Source organism: Falco biarmicus, chromosome 12 (assembly GCF_023638135.1).
Source record: "Falco biarmicus isolate bFalBia1 chromosome 12, bFalBia1.pri, whole genome shotgun sequence".
NCBI lineage: Eukaryota > Metazoa > Chordata > Aves > Falconiformes > Falconidae > Falco > Falco biarmicus.
This window is the reverse complement of record NC_079299.1, coordinates 32,181,445-32,200,918: the sequence shown is the minus strand read 5'-3', so window position 1 is coordinate 32,200,918 and position 19,474 is coordinate 32,181,445. Positions and strand designations below refer to the sequence as shown.

General features: G+C 38.8%; 2 protein-coding genes across 4 annotated transcripts in view; one reads left to right on the top strand and one right to left on the bottom strand.

Annotated features, from left to right (window-relative positions):
- Positions 1 to 2,438, bottom strand: part of PSME4 (proteasome activator subunit 4) — an 85,637-nt gene extending 83,199 nt beyond the window's left edge. Inside the window, exon 1 of the mRNA XM_056356771.1 lies at positions 2,335 to 2,438. Within this exon, the coding sequence (XP_056212746.1) occupies positions 2,335 to 2,378 (44 nt within the window). The 5' untranslated portion in view covers positions 2,379 to 2,438. The remainder of the gene's footprint in view (positions 1 to 2,334) is intronic.
- A 486-nt stretch (positions 2,439 to 2,924) lies between these two features.
- ACYP2 (acylphosphatase 2) overlaps positions 2,925 to 19,474 on the top strand; it is a 42,313-nt gene continuing 25,763 nt past the window's right edge. The window contains exons 1-3 of one of the 3 annotated variants that reach the window (XM_056356772.1): positions 2,925 to 3,145; positions 3,791 to 3,807; positions 4,862 to 4,971. In XM_056356772.1, coding sequence (XP_056212747.1) covers positions 3,076 to 3,145; positions 3,791 to 3,807; positions 4,862 to 4,971 — 197 coding nt within the window. In that variant the 5' untranslated portion in view covers positions 2,925 to 3,075. Of the gene's footprint in view, positions 3,146 to 3,485; positions 3,669 to 3,790; positions 3,808 to 4,861; positions 4,972 to 19,474 lie in introns of those variants that run through there. The other 2 variants (XM_056356774.1, XM_056356773.1) reach the window with 2 other exon arrangements.

Genomic DNA, 19,474 nt, shown 5'->3' with positions numbered 1-19,474 from the left:
TCCCTGATATTTAGCTGCAATAGAATTATTGCAGGCTTTTGATGTTTTCTGATAATAATGCTCTTTAGTCTTTCTTTATGCTATGATTAAGAACAGAATAGTGGTAAAACTTAACTGCACTTTGAGCAACTACTGAGAGGAGTTTTTAAAGGCTTAATCACAGAGCAGAGGCAGATGACCTAGTAGTGAAACTGGTCCTATCTACAATAGTTTTCCCCAATTGCAAAGAAAGTTGCTAAGCAAAGCATCTTTTCTTTAGGTAGCTTTCAGAACAAAGCAGCCCTTTGTACAAGCTTAAGTTACAGTAATAATTGTTACTAGATGATGCTGTGCTGGGAGTGAAAATCAGTCTATTATCAAAAGTAAAACCATAAAACAGCTTCTGAAAGAGACAGAAGACTACAAGCTGGCTAGCACATGCTTGAATTCATGAGGATGTATAATAATCGGACAAGAAAAAGTTAAATTAGTATTGTGAAATAGGAGCTTAATCTTAAAAAAAGCAATTACTGTAAGCATAGCAAAAGCCTGAGCAAACTGGCACTGTCATTGTTGGAGTTCACTGCAGCCTGGAATTTCTCACTCAGATATTAATCATGACTGTTGCTGCTTTGTTTTAGTAATAAAAAAGGTCACCCTTATTTATGGAGTAGGAAACTTAATCCAACATGTGGTAGTAACTATGGTGGCAGCAGTATGAAAGGCTCTGTATTTTATCTCCAGATGAGCTGAAGATGTTAATGATATTACATCTTCTGTTCACCCTGAAGTTCATCCTAAAGGTACAATGCTTTGTTTCAGGAAATGTTTGTAATCACTTGCATTCCTCTGCAGTACCATCGAGGAATATATCTTATGCCTTAAGAGATGTAGGTATTCTAGCATTTTTTATGATTGTCTGTAGCTTTAGGATGTGCAACCAGCTGATTCTTCTTAGGCCAGTATCACCACCCTAGAGTAAACAGCTGAAAGGGGAGGGGAGGATTCAGAAATTCATTGATTTCATACAGACTGCCTACATTAGTGGATAGTGTATGCTAAAGCTCCCTTCCTAATCAGGGTAACTGAATACTGTTTGATTACTTAGACTGTAAAATATTAGGTGTTTTGTGGTATCGTCTTCTGGAGTTCTTCAGGCTCTGCACGGTATCTCTGCTACTCGTTATGAAATAAGGAAACTCAGACCTGCCTAGGGAGAGAGTGGCAAAATGTTGTTGTGGCAAATAAAAAAATCTTAATTGATTTTTCTGGAAAAAAAGACAACAGCAAAGGAACACAGGAGATGAGAGTATCTCTGAGCCAGGAAGCTGTCAAGGACAGCAACAGGAATGGACTCCTATCCTGAGAATGAGTCAGTGCAAATGTGAGGAGACCTACTCAAGGAGAGAACTCACTTGAAAGGTCAAAGATTCCCCTGATAAACAAAGGCTGCCATTGCCAGTACTGGAATCTGCAGATAGCAAAGTGTAATCAGTACCAGAATAAGCTCTAGTTTCAAGGCTTGTGTTACAATGCCTTATACTATAAATAGGCTGCTATTGTAAATTTTTTTAAACTGTCTTGTTCTTCACTGCTGATAGATGGCAGCAAATAACAAGAGATATTAGTCTATGCTGCATTCTGTTACTCCTGTAGAATCCTCTTCTTTAAAAACAAAATGGTGCTGATTCTACACTAGCAAAATGTATGACCCCTGAGAAAGGCAAGGGTTTGATTTACCATATTATATAGGGAAAGAAAATGATGAAACTTTTCCTATTGTGTTCCTATTCTTTATGATACTGGCAGCTTTCTATGTGCATGTTTGTTCTGCCTGAATTGAATGGTTGTTTCTCTAGTTAATTGATGTGTCTTGGAAAAGCAATTTTATTTTTTTAACCTCCCTCTAGTCTTGAGATCCAAACATGTAAACAACTTGGGTTATGCTGCGTTACTGCTACGATGTGACGTGGTGTGTGGGAAGGAATTGCCTAATGGAGAGAGCAAATAAAATTTTCATTTCTATTGTGAAGTCACAGTTAATCTGCCTTTATCTGTTGGTAAGAGAAGGCTGAGTTCATTTTCTAAGGTGGGTTAAATGTTGTTTCTAGTGTACAATTCTGCATGAAGACACTTAGATATTTCTAGAAAAAGCAAATACAGGGTGTGTGTGTAGAGTTAAACCGCAAGCAGACATAGAACACTCCAGATAAAAATATTTCTGGTGTTTGGTTGGAGACTTGGCCTACTACATAACTAACTTCTGGCTGGTGTTTTTGCACATGTAGCATCTACTTAAGGAGTTACGTGCTAACCCTTCTGGAAAGGTTTGCTAATAAAAACATGAGCACTCACAGATACCGCTGAAGCTTTGGTGAATAGTTTGAGGTGAGCTTCATTACCTCCAAGGCTTGCTGCTCCAGCAGAGTCCAGCCCCTTGCTGGCTTGGTGTTTGCCTCAGCACAGTGACTGAACAGGGAAGAGAAATGAGCTTTTAAAATTCTGGGTGAAAGCTTAAATAATGTCAAGGTGTGAGGAAAAATCAGTCATGGAGCCTTGCCAGAGAAGGATGCCCAAGATAAAGTTGAGGGGTTTTTTGTTGTTTTAGCTTTCAACTACTCAACTTTCCACCTTATCAGTTGCCTCATACCATGTCAGGAAAATACTTTGTTTCAATGATTCCTGTGAATCCCTGAGAAAGGCTGGTTACCTGTGTGGTGGATGCTTGAGGTGGGAAGCCCAGCTGGGCACCTGCGCCTTACTGCACCAGCCCTCAAAGAGAAGACAGTCTCGGTCGGCCATTTATTCTCTTAACATTGTTCCTAGTCTCAAATATGAGGGAGTAACACCTTGAATTCGTACCTCACGACACGCGGCCGGCCGCTGCGCACCCCACACCCAACGCGGCGGTGGCGGGCGGTGCCTCCCCTCAGCGCCGCGTTCCCGCCCGCGGAGGGAGAGGGGCGGCAGGGGGCGGCAGGCCCGCGTGAGGCGGCCGCTCGCGCGGGAAGCTTGAGCCTCGCGCGCTGCCGTCCGCGCCCCGCTCGGCCGCGGCCTGCAGAGCAGCACCCGGCGCCTGACTGCTCATCCTTCGCCATGTCTGCCCTAGCGAAGGCCTCCGGCGCGCTCAAATCAGTGGATTACGAAGTGTTCGGGCGGGTGCAAGGTGAGGAGGGGCTCGGGGGTGCGGGGCGGCTGCCGCGGCGGTGGCAGGGCGCGCATGCGCGCGGGGCCGAGCGAGGCGGTGGCGGCGGCTGAGGGTGCAGGGGCGGCCGCTGCCGCCACCGCCATCGTCCCCGACGGGAAAAAAGTTGTGAGGATGCCCCCGCCTTAAGGCTCGCCCGGTTACCTGGGGAGCGCAGGCTGTTCTGTTAAAGGCGCTTTTCGTTACCTGCATTCATGGTCGCGTCCTGTCAGCACGGTGGTGTGGGAATGAGCGCGGTTCTGTGGGAATGTCGCCCCCCCCCCCCCCCCACTCCTCCGCCCCGGCGATTTGGCGGCAAAACCCTGAGGTGACAGTTCGGTCAGAGGCGGGTCCCGCACTGCGGCGCCTCCGGTGAGGGAAACTCTGTGCGCTGACCGCGCTAATGAGAGCGGTTTGCCGAGGGGAAGGCTGGAGGCCGGCTCGTACCCAAATTCTGTGGAGTTTGCCCGGTGTTAAAATTTCACAACCGCTCGCTGAAACTTCTGTAAGAAAAGGCCATAGATGACTTGTGTGCAATTTCTGGTAACTTTATATCAAAGTGAAATTCCTTGAACTGGTATTATTTCATGTTACTTCAATGGATTTTTTTTTTTCTTTCTTTTCTAGGTGTTTGTTTCAGAATGGTAAGGCAATGACTGGTTTACCAGTTCTCCTTTACAGGATAGTATTTCCAGTGCTAAAAATATGGCAACGGGTCGGCAGGGTATAAACATATCCAGCCTGAATTTTGAGTTCTAGGTTAGATGGTTACATATTGCAAGTGAATTTTAAAGGAAAAAAATACTTGTTTTACATTAAGGTTGTATTAAAGTGGATTTTAAAAAGTTTACTAATGTGTGTTGCCTGTTTGTATAGCTTCTAAAGATTGTTTGGATTACTTGTGATAAAACAGCCACAAGAGCATTATAACATGTTAAACTTTAAATGGTTACATCTGAAGTTTCTTGATACTGGCTTCTGAAACAGTGTGTTCCAGTGTCATTCTTTTAATGGCAATTACGGTACCTGTATTTAAGGAAACTTACTGTAACAATGTGCTACAAACACACAGTCTGTGGCTCATGTCACAACCAAATATCTCCACAAGCTCTGAACATGCAGCACGTGCAGTTCACAGAAACCCAAGAAACAAGAGAGAACAACAATTATTTGTCTGAAACTAGTGTACCATGCTTAATATTAGACTTAAAATTTTTTATGCATTGTTTATATGTATGATGAAATAGAATAATTACATTCAAGACATACTATATTGTAAGCCTCTATCTATTTCAATTTTGCACTATCAGGTGGAAAGCGTATGTCCACACATGATGCGGTGGGCAGGTGCAAGTTTGTTCTACCTTACTTGGAGCTGACCTGGAGCCATGTGAACATACACCAGAGTGCCAGTCCTGAGCTAATAAGCAGTATATAATAAGCATATATAATATGAAAGTGGTAATTAATTTGTGCATTTATTACGTATATGTGAAATGTCATTCTTATTCAAAAAATGGGTGCTTCTGCTGCAACTTCAGAGCTGGCAGAAACATCTTAATGTCTGAGTATGAGCAGCATCCATGGATATTTTTCTTAAGCGTAGGTCTTAAACCTATGAAAATGAAAGTGGGGTTTTAAGTGGTGTACATGTTGTGTATGTGTTAACACTGATTTTTCATTATTTTTTCCAATCAGTACACAGAAGAGGAAGCTAGGAAATTAGGAGTGGTTGGCTGGGTTAAAAATACCAGTCAAGGAACTGTAACGGGCCAAGTTCAGGGCCCAGAAGATAAAGTAAATGCAATGTAAGTATTTTTGTGGCTTTTTAGTCTTACTAAAGTAATTTACAGAAATGTTTTTGATACAAAGTGACTAGTAGATTCATATATCAGTAGTGTACAGTACTTTAAATAATCAGTTTTAGTTTTGTGGAGTTGAGGAGATGCCTTCTTTTTTGAGCAGTAAAAAAGTCTTTAAGCTTTAAAAATAGTGTGTATCATTAGCCGGTTTTAACTTCTAGTGTCGCACAATTTGTCAGTGTGTTTCCCTAACGTACTCTTCTCTTGTGAAATGAAGAAAAAGCCTTTATTCCTACATGTGAGCAAAGACCTGGGGTTTAATTCTTCAAAACTTCTCTGTTACGAAACACTGAAGAATTTATCAAAATGCTTGCTCAGCATGTACTTAAATCAATTTAAACTGAGTTTAAATATGATTTTTTTCCCCCGCTTTTTTTTAAAAAAGACATAAATACGCATTTCAGCAAATGTCAGTGTTCTCTACCATCTGGAAATATATTCTGAAGTATTTTGATGTCTTTAAAAGAATTGGTAATTATTTTCTTTATTAAATTGCCAGTTTCCAAAAGCTTGAAGCTATCACTCTGAGGAAACGATGCCTGGAAAAAAACACAAAGCCCGATTCAGTTGCTTCCAACTATCGTTTTTTGCAAGCGTATAGAGGGAGATTGTTGAGAGTTTTAAAAAATCCTTCAATGGTTTGCGCTCTCAACAAAGAATGAATGATTGTAAAAGTTTCCTTTGTAAGCTTTATTATGGATGGGCAACTATTAGTGCAAATTCTGCCAGCACTTTCTGATAAGGGAATTGCTTCAGAACTGAACTTAGATTAAGTGAAGTTGGCTTTCTGCAGAGAAAATATGTGTTACACTTTCAGGTAAAGAGATTTATATATGATTATCTAATGTGACAGAAGTATTTGTAGCCATTTTCTTGGTGTGGAGCTCAAAGTTAGATTGCTTATCTTGGGCTGCAAAACATTTACAAAGCCAGAGAAATAGCAGTTGTTCTCTTAGGTTAAGTTTATACTCATTTTCTTTAAGACCTTTGTTCATAGCCTGATGTAAATATCTTTAAAATTTAGTTATCTTGGTGCCATCTCTAGTTAATTTAGAGCACTGAAAATGGACAACTGAGAAATCAGGATTTGGTTTCTGTTTGTTGGAGTACTTTTTCACTTGAAAATTTCTAGTCAGTTGATTTATTTTCATTAAGCAGGTTGAAGTCAAAGCATAGCTTAGCAGCTGATACTTCTTGCGTTTGCATGAACTAGGATTGCTGCAGAATGCGGTGTTTTCATCCACCCTTTTCCCTTTCCTGTTATGTCAATGGGATTTAAAGGAAGCTACATTTACTCGCAACACCAGATAGTTTGTGCATAATAGGGGATCTTGCAATAGAGCTGCAAAATTACACTATCAAGACTCGGCTTGTTTGCAGAGATGTGTTGGCATGCAGACTATTCGAAAAGGAAATCAGTTTTTATTTTTCATTGTTACACAATTTTAAATAGGGTCAGCAAGTGGGATTGACACCAAAGAAAAAAGTTGTTGAAGCTTTTGATGTGCATTGTATTTGATATTCAGAACAAATAATAAGTTGTTTTGAGTTGCTGCTGCTTCATTTCATGCTGGAAATAAATTTTCCTCTGATTTAGGAATAATGTTGCAATGCTGAAGTGCAATTTTGAAGTATGCGTAGAGATATGGATTATTAAACTGGAGAACCTAGAGTAGAATGCTGAAGGAGAAACAGTTCACTTTTCCTTGTTCCCTGTGTGTGCTCTTATATATCACAAGGGTAGTGAGCTTATTTTTAGCACTAAACTGGTGAACTTGCACATGAAAAAGGAGCTCTTGTGTATGAATAGCTACTTGGAAAGGCTCTTATTTCTCTCTGCTAGTACATGTTAATAGGAGATCAAAACAGACTTGAGTTTCTCAAGTTTTTTTCCAGAGCTTACAGCATTTTTTGTAATGCTCAGTCGTGCTCCCTGGGAATTCATAATACTGTGTTCTAGATTCAATTGTTATTTAAAATGCTATATTAAATAAAAACAAAATGAGGCTTGCTTCTGCTATGGGAAATTAATATAAACCGGTAATCCTAAACATAGATTTGTATTAAAACTGTGATAATCAGTGGGAAATTCTGGCACCGACTTCCTATGCAAGCTCTAGTTTGTATTTGCTAGATATTTAGAACTTAAAATTGAGCCTGTATGTGTAAGACACTTAAAAATTTGGAGATCTCATATGTTCAAAGAAACTGAACACTTTTCAGAGAAATATGGTACATGAATCAATGTTGCAAGATATTTCAAGAAAGGTTCCTGGTAAAGTGCTATTTCAAATGTTGGAGCAGTATGTTACCTTGTAGAATTCTTTCAAGAATAGTTTGTGCAGTGTCTTTTGGACAGATATTTTCAGACTTATGTAAGTTTCTAGTTTAAACTTTAGGCCCAAAAGGTCTGATTTTCAGAGGTGCAGCACTTGGACTTTAAAAAATTACATATCAATGGTAATAAAATTATTTGTCAGTAGTTTTACTGGTTTTTGGCGTGTTAATGATAGTACTGTTTAGGGAAAGGTGGAAGGGGTGTTTTGGTCAATCATAAACAATGTTTATCTTTTCATGATGCTAAATAAAATCAAAACCATAAACTATGAAGTGAGTAGAGATGCCATAGTTCTAGATGCTATAGTTCTAGAACAGGTAAATGGGAAAAGCAATATGGGATGGAAGAAAAGAGGGATAAGAGTTTGAGGGGAGGATAAAAATAGGGAAAGTGTAACAAATGTGGGGAAAAACAACATGAGGCAGTTCAATGTTACCAGAAGCATGGAGTGAATCACAAAGCGTGCCTTTGTTCTGGAGCAGTAATGCGGCAGACCTCTAACGCAATGGTTTTCCAGCAGCAGTCCTTTGCTCCCTGTTTTCTGACCCTTTTTGTTCTATTTTGTATCACTGCTTGTATTGTGAGGCACAGCTATGAAGCATCCAGTACAGGCTCAAGAAGCAATGCTGTTAAATGATTCATTTTTTTTTTACACAGGCTGCAAGGTAAAATATAATCTGGGAGGAATTATGAGGATGGTCCTGGTGATCTATTTGAAGTGTTATTGTAATGCACGTGTGGAGTTTAGATGAAGAGTGACCCAAACCAGTATAAAGTGGAGAAAATAAGATGTAAAGCAGGAGAGTTGGCAGCATGACTGTCCACACATACTTAAAGCTCTCTAGTGAAGTGAGAGCATGTTAGGGAAGGTCTAGTCTGAAAATCAGTTGGCCAGGTAACTGATGATCTTTGGAGAGTTTTGGGTAGTCAAATACAACTTTACTGCATTAGAACTGTGGAATTAGGTGTAGGAGGGCAGCCAGAGGCGAAGTATCTACTGCTGCAGAGGCAGCACAGAAGAGTGTTTGCTAGCGTCGGCTGTGTGCTTGGTTCCTTCCCATCCTGCCCTAGAAAAGAACTGGCCTCTCTTACCCAAGTGTGGTGTAGTTTCTTCAGCAGAGTGCCAAAGCCTGGATTTTTTCCTAAAATGTGGAAGTAATTGTTTTCTTGCAGACATGAAGTATGATTATGATGAATTGCCTTGAAAGATGACATGCAGAATAGTTTGCTCTGGAGAATGTAACAACTTAGCAGGGGCATTCTGACTTTTACATAAATAAGTGGAAAATAAGTAGGCATGAAGGGTTGGGGCCTGAAAAATGTTGCATGTGCTAGTGATTGTATTCCTTATTGACCCATTTGCTTAGTGTTGAACATGGGTATAAATTTTTGTTGAAGTGGTGCTGGGAGGCAGACTTCTTTAATTTATGTTCTGTGGTGGTGAAATCTTGATCACGCTGAAAACTGGCAAAATTTACTGACTTCCTTGAGGCTAGGATTTCAGTGAGTTTCACTGAAATACAAGAAGCTTAAGATTTGAATGAGCAGTTTTTGATTTGGGGTATTTTCATTTGAAGATTTGCCTTCAGTTTGTTTTTAATCTGAAACTTTTAGATTCTCAAAGATCAGGCAAATTTTACATCATGTATTTTGAAACCAATTTTTTATTTTAGAGGGTATTTTAAAGAAATCTTGAGAACCTTTTACCTGTAAGCTTGCTTTAATATCTCTTGCTTTTTAACCTCTAGATGGAGCTGTTTGTTCTGTAGAAACTTTCAAGTATACATGCCTTATTTGAGGTGAATCTATTTTTAGACTGTTGTGGTAGAATCCATATTTTTCTTCACTACCTTTTCCCCTGCTATATTTTATAGTTCTGTTCTGTCTGCTGTTACTGCTCCACATAGATAACACCCATTATCCTTAGATACTAAAAGCTCATTTCCAGTCTTTTACCTGTCTGTAAGCCAAAGAATACTAAAGTCACAAGAAAAGCAGTTGCAGCATTTCTAAAACATAATGACATAAGGTTTTATGGTAAGCTGAAAGCCTTTTTGCCAGTCTGGATATTGTTAAATGGAGTAGAGGAGGTAGTCCTTTTGTTTCTTTTTTTCAGGACGACTTGTAGGACAGGGTTTTTCGTTATAGTATCTTGCGATATTTTTTCCATTTTCCTCATTAAATAAGGCTAGAGCCTTTGTGGTTGTTGCCATAGCAACTTGCATTGACAGGCTAGAAATTGCTTTCATATGAGAATTTTTTTAACTTTGAGTGATGGCATATTAGTTATCCATTAAAAGAGGAATATAAGACATGTGTAGATTGTCAACTTCAGAATTTATTCCAAAAATCAAAGATTTCAAATCAGGCTTACATGCTAAAATATAAAACCTTAGGACACTTTTTAGGCTCTGGTAGTATATAATAACGTAGCAAATATTATTTCTGTCTTTGTAGAAAGGCATGATGTTAAATATAGATTGCTTGTCATGGAAATTATTTTTAATTAGTAAATTAATGCTAATTTAATTTGAATTTTATTCTTAATATCAGTTTTGGTCGAGAAGTAATATTAAATATATACGTGACTTGAAAATTACTTCAGTGTGTAGCTGCATAGAAAAATCTAGATTTTTACCACATAAGAGGAGAAGGGAACTCTGTATCAGTTAATATTGCAGCTCTCATTCTCTCTTTCGTTAGCCAGGTGTATCCAAGATTCTTGTCTTTGCCAACTGGCATTGAGTAAATATAATTCAATACTATTTCTCAATAGTAGAGAATAGTCCTGATGGCATGAAATGGAACTAAATGCTAGTAAGAAAAGCCCTCCATATTTAGACTGTGACTGGATTCCTTGAGCAAAATCCCAGATCTTAATACCCAATTTATGTTGAGATATAGAACGATTTTAGTCTGTATTTTGAGATTTTTCTCATTTTAAGAGGATATATTTTTAATTTTTCAGCTCAAGCTAGATGTTTAGGAGAAGAAACTGTAACACTTTGTTGCACATAAAGCTAGGCATAATGGTAGAAATTAATCTGAAAGGGACACCTGTACAGACAACAAAGTGGTTTAGGTTTTTAAATAAGTTAAAGGCATCTGATATATTCTGCTCTTGAAGCTGCAAAAGCCTGTTACTCAAAAGAAGACAAAGGCAGTTGAGTGAGAAGTTCAGAGAGGCTGGAAGTATTGATAGATTATGAAGAGAATATGGATGTCAGCTTGAGTTTGGCAACAGCTGGTAAGTAAAATAATGATTGTGGACTAGGAATCAATAGATTCAAGAAGTGTTGAGTAACATCAGACTAGTAGAAAAGGTACAGAACTTCCAGAGACCCTTTTATGTCTAAGGGGCAGAGGCAGCATGGTACAGTAACTAAAGGTGTGCTATAATGGAAAAAAATCATGATGGGAGATTGGTCCTGGAGATAGAAGCAGAATTCTGAAATTTGTTATTGTGGGGGAGGAGAATATCAGAGGGATGAGCTAATTGCAGTGGAAGTGAAACGCCAAGGGGAGTTTGAAACCAATATTATGGTCAAACATGGTAGAGAGGATTTAACAAGAGATTTGTTAGACAATCTTAATACAAGTACTTCTAAAACAAATTAAGTAGGCTATGAGAAACTCTTACCATTATTCAAAGATGAATGCAGTTGTTCTCAGAATAGGCTCCAAATTCACAGGTGTACATTTTCAGGGTGGTATGATTAAAAGGTTGTAAAAATTTGTTACTGGGCTGATTTAATTACTAGCTATGTTTAATGGGCACACTGGCTGAAATTCCATTGTATCTTTTTTTTTGTTTGCATCCCACATATCCAGAAGAGCATAAAGACACAAAATAATAACTGCTTCATTTAAAGCAACAATTTCAAGTTGATCATACAAAGAACACTGGTCACTGTATGCTATGCTTCAGTGTTATAGAAAATACTTATAAAATTGTGAGTTATAATTCTTTTTGCCATGCTTATTTTCTATGAAAATACAGCTGCTCTGATGCAGAGCACTTCATGTTTACCTTGTGTTTGTCAATGAGGCAGCTATGTGCCATAATAGTATGGCTGAAGTATCTCCTGGATGTGCTGTTCTTGGGAAGCTAACAGTGATACATTCTGAAGGAAAGGGGAGAGGGAAATTCAAATCCCATTCTTTAAGCTTTCTTTTCTACTTTGCTAAAATGCAAAATAGTGAAAAAAGCTTTGGGTGTGTTCTCATTTATGATCGTAATGAAGTACAATTGTTATGGTAATCACTGCTGAAGGTCATTTACAATGTTTCATGACTCAATAGCAGTCTGATGACAAGAAATATGATGGGGTTTTTGTGGTTCAGTGTGGGTCCAAGTATAACAAGCCTACTTTTCATTCATTTAAAGGTAAAATAACCTAACTTGAAAACTAAATCGCGTTAAGCTATAATTTTTATGGCTAGTATAATGGTAGGTGTGACCATCTCTTTCCATACCAAATTAATATCTTATCTGTGATTATTTGTTTATTGTTTAAAATTGACAGGCTAAACTGAACTATTAAGTTATGCAGGCTCTGAGCTTGGTCATGTAAATTGAATTTACGAAATGTTACTGCTGGTGACATGGGAAGGAATGGACCTTGTTCTTTGGGGGTTTAGCAGTTCAAAACTAGATGATTTCACTTACCAAAACTGATAAATGAAGAACTAATTACAGTTTATTGTAGCAAGTGTATTCGGCTGAGAAGGAAAGGAACGGGTAGGTAAGTCAGAAGACTAGTTTCTTGTTACTGTCTTCAGAGAATAAAACCAGTGAGACATCAATGACTCTTAGCTGAAGGAGAGAGCTGCATGCTTCCAACACAAAACTAGAGGCCTGTGGCTTACCTTTGTTCTACCCTTGCTATTTTATACTGTACAGCAGTGCTGACTGCCCCTAAGTGAAGCCTGCTCTTGTTAGTGGCTTGGGGGAAGAGCAAAAGGCAGTTCTCTCCCTGTGGACCAGGAGCAGTTGAAGGGAGAGAGGTGTAGCTTTCCACTGAAGGTCACACAGCCCACCAGTGGCAGAGCCAGAAATAGAAGTGGACTCCTGGCTCAGGTCCTGTCCTTTAGACTGTGCTGGATTGTCACTGTTCTTTACTTTGAAATGCCATAAACCACTAAAGCTTTTAACCGTGGTTATGTCTTTCTGAATATGGAATAGTGCAAAAAGAATGCTTTCCACACCCCCATTTTTTTCTGTTGGGTATAAAGATAGCTGTCTTGTATGACCTTGTAGACTTTTTCAAATCCAGTAATTTTTACAGTTGCTGTGAATTTGCAGTTGCTCAGTGGAATTGGAATTCTTTATAAAGTATCTGCTTCCACTTCTAATCACTGAAGTGTTCATCGTAATATTTTGATAACAATTATAGTTTGTTCTAAATTAACAATTCACACTAAGTGTAGGCTTATAATTCAAATAGTTAATTAAGATTTACTAAGTAATGTCTTATTAGAGCTTAATACTCATGTTTTCTTTAGCTTTTGAGTATTGGATTTTTGAAGGAGTGCAGGCTAAGCAGTTAGTTTTGGGAATAAAACAAAAGTTCCTGTTGGAGATCACATGTTGTCATTGACACTTAGGGTTGCTATGTTAGGGCAGGGTTTAATTCCCACAGTATTATTCCAAATTTCCCAAAATTCCCACAAAATTATTCCAAAATACATGTTATAGTTTAGTCTCATACCCTAAACACAAGTCTGCTGAGGTATTTTCATTTGTTGGAGGGAGGGGGCTACCTCTCAGCAGCTTATGGTATTTGTGCCTGAAGTGATTCAATGAGAAATGTTTCTTCCTTCCATCTCCCTCTGAAGCTGCCAGAAATGCTTGCTTTACTGAGAGCCATAGGACTCCTTTTGTTCCTTAAAATTTTAAGGTATTCAATGCTTTGCATATTTGTAGGTATCTGTAAAGGAGTCAGGGGGAAGTTGCTGTTGGCCTCTAGTACATATCTAGTCTCCTGTTCTTGTTACTAGTGGGATTATTAATATTTGTTTTAATGTTAGATACACAGAAGACAAAACTGCTTTCCTCTTATGTTTATAGACCATCTACTTATTCCTGCATTTAAACAGGACTGAATTTTTGGAATAAGAAGTGTTAGTCTGTACAGTGTCTTGGAAAACCCAGTATGTGATCTTGGACAAGGTGCTTAACTTCTTTTTTTTTTGTACTATGTCTCTCTGATGGCTTGCTGCTTTGGAAATAATGGTTCCCCTGGGATGTTGCGTTAATGCTTCAAAGACCTTTAGCAATGTTAGTACATGAAGTCCTAATTTGCTACAGAATTCCAGACTTTCATTTGCTTAGCTGATGACTATCTGTGATAACATTCAATTCTCAAATCTCTGTTGCACAGTTGAAAGCAAGTAGGAATGCGAGGTTACATTGGATTGTACTATAAACAGGCAAGTGGAACTGTTCTCTGAGCACTCAATTTAGGCATTTTCTTGCATAAGAGGAAGTGATATACCTTTTTCATCCACACTGAAAAGTCAAACTTATTTTGACTCTAATCTTTGTAATTAAACCACAGTAAGTCTTCTGCAACAGCTCTGTGCAGGATTGGTTGAGCTTTTTGGGAGACACTTGAAATACAAATTCCAGTATGATGAGTTATTTCTGCTGGAAGCTTTTTAGCCATTTGAGCCTTCTAAGCATTTATGCTTTTGATAGTTGATATTATTGGGACCATGTGTAATGTTTTGATATTTTCAAGGTGGAAGTATTCTCTTACTGTTGATACAGTAAGATGTGGTACATTTCAATGCCATTATTCTGGCTTTTTGTGCTGAAGAAAGCATTCAACATGTCTCTACTCCAACACAACATTCACAGAAACACTAATGAGTAAACTAGTATTTTTAAATGAGGATTTTGCACTCCAGCTTATCAAGGGGAGTAACTATGTACCCACTTAAAAACAGATCTCTGGCAACAGCTAGTAATTATCAATAAAAGCATGGACTTAGGGGTTTTTTTGAAACTTATTCTGTATGCTGTATTTGACAAGGCTGCCTGGGTTTTTGCAGCATGAAGCAAAACTAGAACTTGAGTGATGTAAGGTTCTAAATGTTTGTACAATAGAATATGGCTTATTCTGTTGAGATTACTGAGACAATGTCTGTTTTCCTAAGGCACACTCTTTATCTGTGCCTGTTGAAGCAGCCAAAAGCTGTGGGACTCTGTTTTCACAGCAGTGAACCTGAGCTGCTCTACTTCGCTTCTCAGCAGGGTTTTCTTGCTTGAGCTTGGTGCTTCACAGATGATACTCTGTAGCTTCCAGTCATCTCAGCTCATGGTAGAGTTTCATTATGTTTGCCTATATGAAACTGCATAAACATAATGGGAAAGAAACAGAGAAACTTGCTATAATTTCCTATGTAGAAAAGACTTAGATGCTGGTGAGACTGAATTTATTCATGCACATGGGTTACATGTGCGATTGTATATAAACTGCAGTGAGTTTATATACAGGCGTCTTGGCCACGTGATGTTTCAAACAAGTTCTGAAACAATTAATGCGGTTCTTAAAGAGCAACTCCAGGAAAGTAACTTATTGGTTTGCTTTTTTAATTCAAAACACAAATTGACCTCAAATTCTGAAGTGTTTTTTCTACTGAAATTAATTGGGGCATTTGAAAAAAAAATAATTTAAATTGCATTGCTTAAGGCTAATGTGTTTCAGCAGTTTAGGCACAAAGATTGTGTGGGATTGGTGTGACTTTTTTCCATGGCAGAAAGTCATGCCAAAAGTATGGTATAAATTATGGTATGAAAAATTTTGGTTTGGATTCATGTAAATTCTGATGTTTCTTCCTAGGTAGGCGCTAACATTAGCGTGAACCAAGAAATAGCAAAGGATACCTATGCTGTAGCTGGATGTCATAGTGGATCTTTGCCTTCTCAAAGGTGCACAGGCGTAAGAATTAATAATTCTTCTGTATGCTGAAAGGGTAGCTAACAGTGTTTGTACAAAGTTATAATTTGATAAGGGTGTCCACTTGATGTTCTAACATATAGAAGCTTACTGAGAAAGAAAAGAATTCAGCTAACTGGTCTAAAAATGGAAGTTAAATGTGCAGAGCAATGTTAAAAGATCATGAGTGAATTTGTAAAGCCAACCATTCAAAAGCCAGTTTAGACTAGAAATGAGTTGTGCTACAGGGCACTATGATGTCTGTTTTGCTCTCTGATCTTCCCACTTGATGGTTGGAGAGGTTTGTTTTCCTTTTGTGTGTGCTGATTATATTTGGAGGTTAATGGTCCAGTAAGTAGGGAACAAGGCTGTTGTGACCACTTCTCTATCTTAAAAGGGATGAAGGATGTTACTCTGGGTCTAGAGATTTGTGTTTATAGTCCACAGGAGAAAGCAACATTTAACTAAAATTCAGGTTGCATAATATAAAGATGAGGAGATGTCTACAAGAATGCCTAGTTCATAACACTTGTTTTGGGGAAGCAGCAGCAAACAGATTGAGGATTAAGCTAGTAGTAGCCCTTGCTTCTGGTGACAAATCAGTAGGGAATATCTTTCAGATGTATTACATTATGTGCCTAGTACCAGATGTGAGAGCTCTTCTCTAAGAATGCAAAGTTTGTGTATTCCAAATGGACAGCATACGAAGGAGGGGGCAGACAGCTAACCATGAATTCTGTGTTGAGTGGGTGGATTTGATCTAGTTCTGAATTCACTAATGTAATTATGCACATATCATATGGATCTTGCTGCTGTTGATCTTACCAACATTCTGGTGGTAAACACACTGACTTGGAAAAGCAACATCTCTCTAGGATTTATGCACTTAATTAGCTAGGTGAATCTAGAACTCTAAGTGAAATCTTTGTAACTGCACAGATAGCCCAAAAGGAAAAGGAAGCTAGTAAGAGCTTGGTTTATGGGGAAAGAGCTCAAAGCCTTTTTGTGTTGCTGAGAGATAGCTTTTTGTTTTATTCCACAAATTACTCTAGTACTGATTTGATTCATGGGCAAACTGTTCAGTTTATTTACAATACTTTTATAGAAGATGAATGTGTTTCATGCTTACGTACTTAAGACACATTTTTTGCCAACAGGAGAAAAAAAAAAATTCAAAAATTGCTTCTGATACATTGCTCTTCTCTCTGCTGCTGTTAATGCTTTGCAGCAGTAGAAAAAAAAGTATTTCTGGGTAATGTCACTATATAGTATGTAACTCAATTTTACCTTGTTTTTTTTCCAAACTCCTCCCTCTACTCCCTTGTTTTACACTCCAGAGAAATACAGTGTTTATTTGCTTAATGTAGTGCCCTGAGATTTTTCCCTTGAACTATGCTGGATGTTACCAGCTATCCTGCAGAGTTAAAATTACTTTTTGTATCTTTGCCTTTCTTTTAATGTGGCCCCTCTGAAGGGAATACTGAAGTCTCTTTACAGAGAATCACTTATATAAACTTGGAGAAGACACTGGGTTTCATGTGAAATCCTTTTACTCTCGAGTTGATTTACTATAGTTAGTCTATGTTACTGGATTAGAAGATTTCTTTCTGAAGCTGGTATTCTTTGTGATGTTTTTTCCATAGTTGGGGTAAAACAGCTGGCTGTTTTAATCTAAAATGAATGTGCTGCTTGTATACCTTAAATGCTTTCCACTGGTGTTCAGACTTGTGCTCCAGTGTAATGATGCTGTGGGCTCTTCCTGCTTGTTTCCCTGCTGTTAAAGGAACAGAGAAAATCAGTCTGGAAAGTGTTCAAAACTTAATGAAAGAAAAGCAGGCTTTGAAGTGGGCAGCTGATACTATGTTTGGAAAAAGATTCCTTGAACTACCAATGACCATTTTGGTGGGAGAGGGTCCTGGACAAGTAGTTTTCCTTCCCCTTTTTAACTCCATAAACCCTAGAATTTTAATACATACTAGAACACAAACCATCTGGAGCAAAAATCCCAGACTATTCCAGCTCATGAATCTCCCAGCAATCATTTAATGAGATTTTAGTCATCATATTTTTGGATCTGAGCAGGTTTGGCCTACTGTAAAGGAACTCACCTGAAATGCTGTTACACTGCACAAATGTTAATCCTGAGCCTCTGGCCCTGCTTATTACATAATATAAACCGTTCCTTGAAATTAGATTTCAGGGATAGTGCTGGGACACTTTTCAGACAGCACAGCTATGCACCACTGTCAAGTCTATATAGGTTTCAAATAATCTTTAAATTTAGATGGCTTAGTGTTTAGGAAAATGAGACTGTTTGGCTCTGTATTCTGGGAGGGGTGCAGAAGAGTAGCTGGCTACTGTGGTTTGAGATCTCCCCTGTCCTGCCCTGCTTTTGCAGACTGTGGGTCAGGAGCTGGAGCCTGGCAACAGGTCTTCCCTGCCAGTCTGGGGGCTGCGAGGAGATCAGCCGTGAGAGCCCTGCAGAGGCTAGTGCAGAGCCAGGAGTATTGGGAAGGATTGATCTTGAGCAAGTCCATATAGCACAGCTGTCTTGGGGGCTGTGAATTTTGAAAGGTCATGCTCCTTAGCAGCTGGATAGACAAACTGGCAGCATATTCTGATGAAAAACACTTTGTTGGAGTGCAACTGCAGTGTCTTTTGGAGATCAGTCTGTTCAAGCTCTTATGTCAGTTGCCTGTTTGCCAGTGGATCGCACCTGTAACCTATCCATGGTTGGGAGTATATAGGCAGAATTTTTACTTGTGCTGCTGCAATTTACTGTTGCGTGTCCTATGCCTGCTTGGCTGGGAAGCTGTGCTTGAGCAGTATTACTCAGCTCCAGCCACAGGAGAACACATTTGCTGTTTCCTGCTGTTTGTCACAGACATCACAAGTGATGTCTAGTTAAGTTTAAAAAAGTCATAGCTAGGATGTGGTCAGCTTTGCAAAAGTTCAGGTGAACAGGGTTCCCATGATGCCTTGCAAAATGAGTGCTGTCCATTTGGCTGCTTTTCCAGATCTTTGTTAGACCATGAATTGCTATGTTATGTTATCCTGCTGCCCCCATGAACAGTCAACAGTAATCCCCACAATGTGTTCCATGAGACCTGCTAGGGAGAGCAAAGCTGATTGAATGCTGGCTGTCCTACTGATGAACCCTGCTAGCACAGTTGTGTTATTTGTGTTTTCAGCTTTCCTCTAACTGCTATATCCTCTCAATTAGGGGAAAGTGCTAAACATTAGCATGAATGACATGAGATACACCTCTGCTTCGTTTTAGCTTGAAGTGCTTTGTATGCTAAGTGTGCCAGGGATGTCACTGGGATCCTCTGAAGATCAAGATCAATTCACACAACACATCAACGGTTTTGTAAAGTTCCATTGTCAGGACCTACCCAGCCTAGCGGGTGCTTGCTGCTCTTGTTACTGCAGTAAGTGATGTCATAAATACATCAGTAGCAGTATAGTGCAACTTCAAAAACCAGTTAAGAGCTCCTGTTTACTTCTTGCTATTGTAATGGAGCTGAAATGGATAGCCATGAAGGTACTATGTGTATTTGGAGTGAGGACTGAGGCAAATTTTGGTAAACTGTCTTTTTAAATTCCTGGCACAGATGTGAGTTAAAATTGAAAACAACTCTTAGTAGCTACATATGGATTATTCCCATGCTGTAAAACTGGGGCACAGAGCAGCATCAGTACAATCTCATACGGCAAATCTGTGATGGATTTGAGAGGGAGGTGTGGGACTGATAACCCCATCCTAAACTAATCATTAGAACAAAGTTTCTCCCTTTAAGTTGTGGGGGCTCTGCGCACTGGTTAGCTAATGTCAATAAAGCACTGAAGAGTAACACCTTGCTCTAAATTTCAGGGTATAGTAGGTTTTTATCTAGGTTCTAGTGACTGCATTTGGACTATTTCAAGCTATATTGTTGCATTATTGTATCTGCTGGTTTCTCTGGACCAGCTGGAGCAGTCAGTTTTTGCTGGGTTCAGAAGAAATTGTATCTTTGTGATATCAAAATCACCTTTGTGTTGAACAGTACAAAGAAAAAAAATAAATAGGCTGTAATCAGTCAGGACCCTGTTCTGCTTTATTAATATGTTACAAGAGATTCCTACTACCAAAGAACAGATAGTAAAATTAAGAAATAAAGGCAGAGAA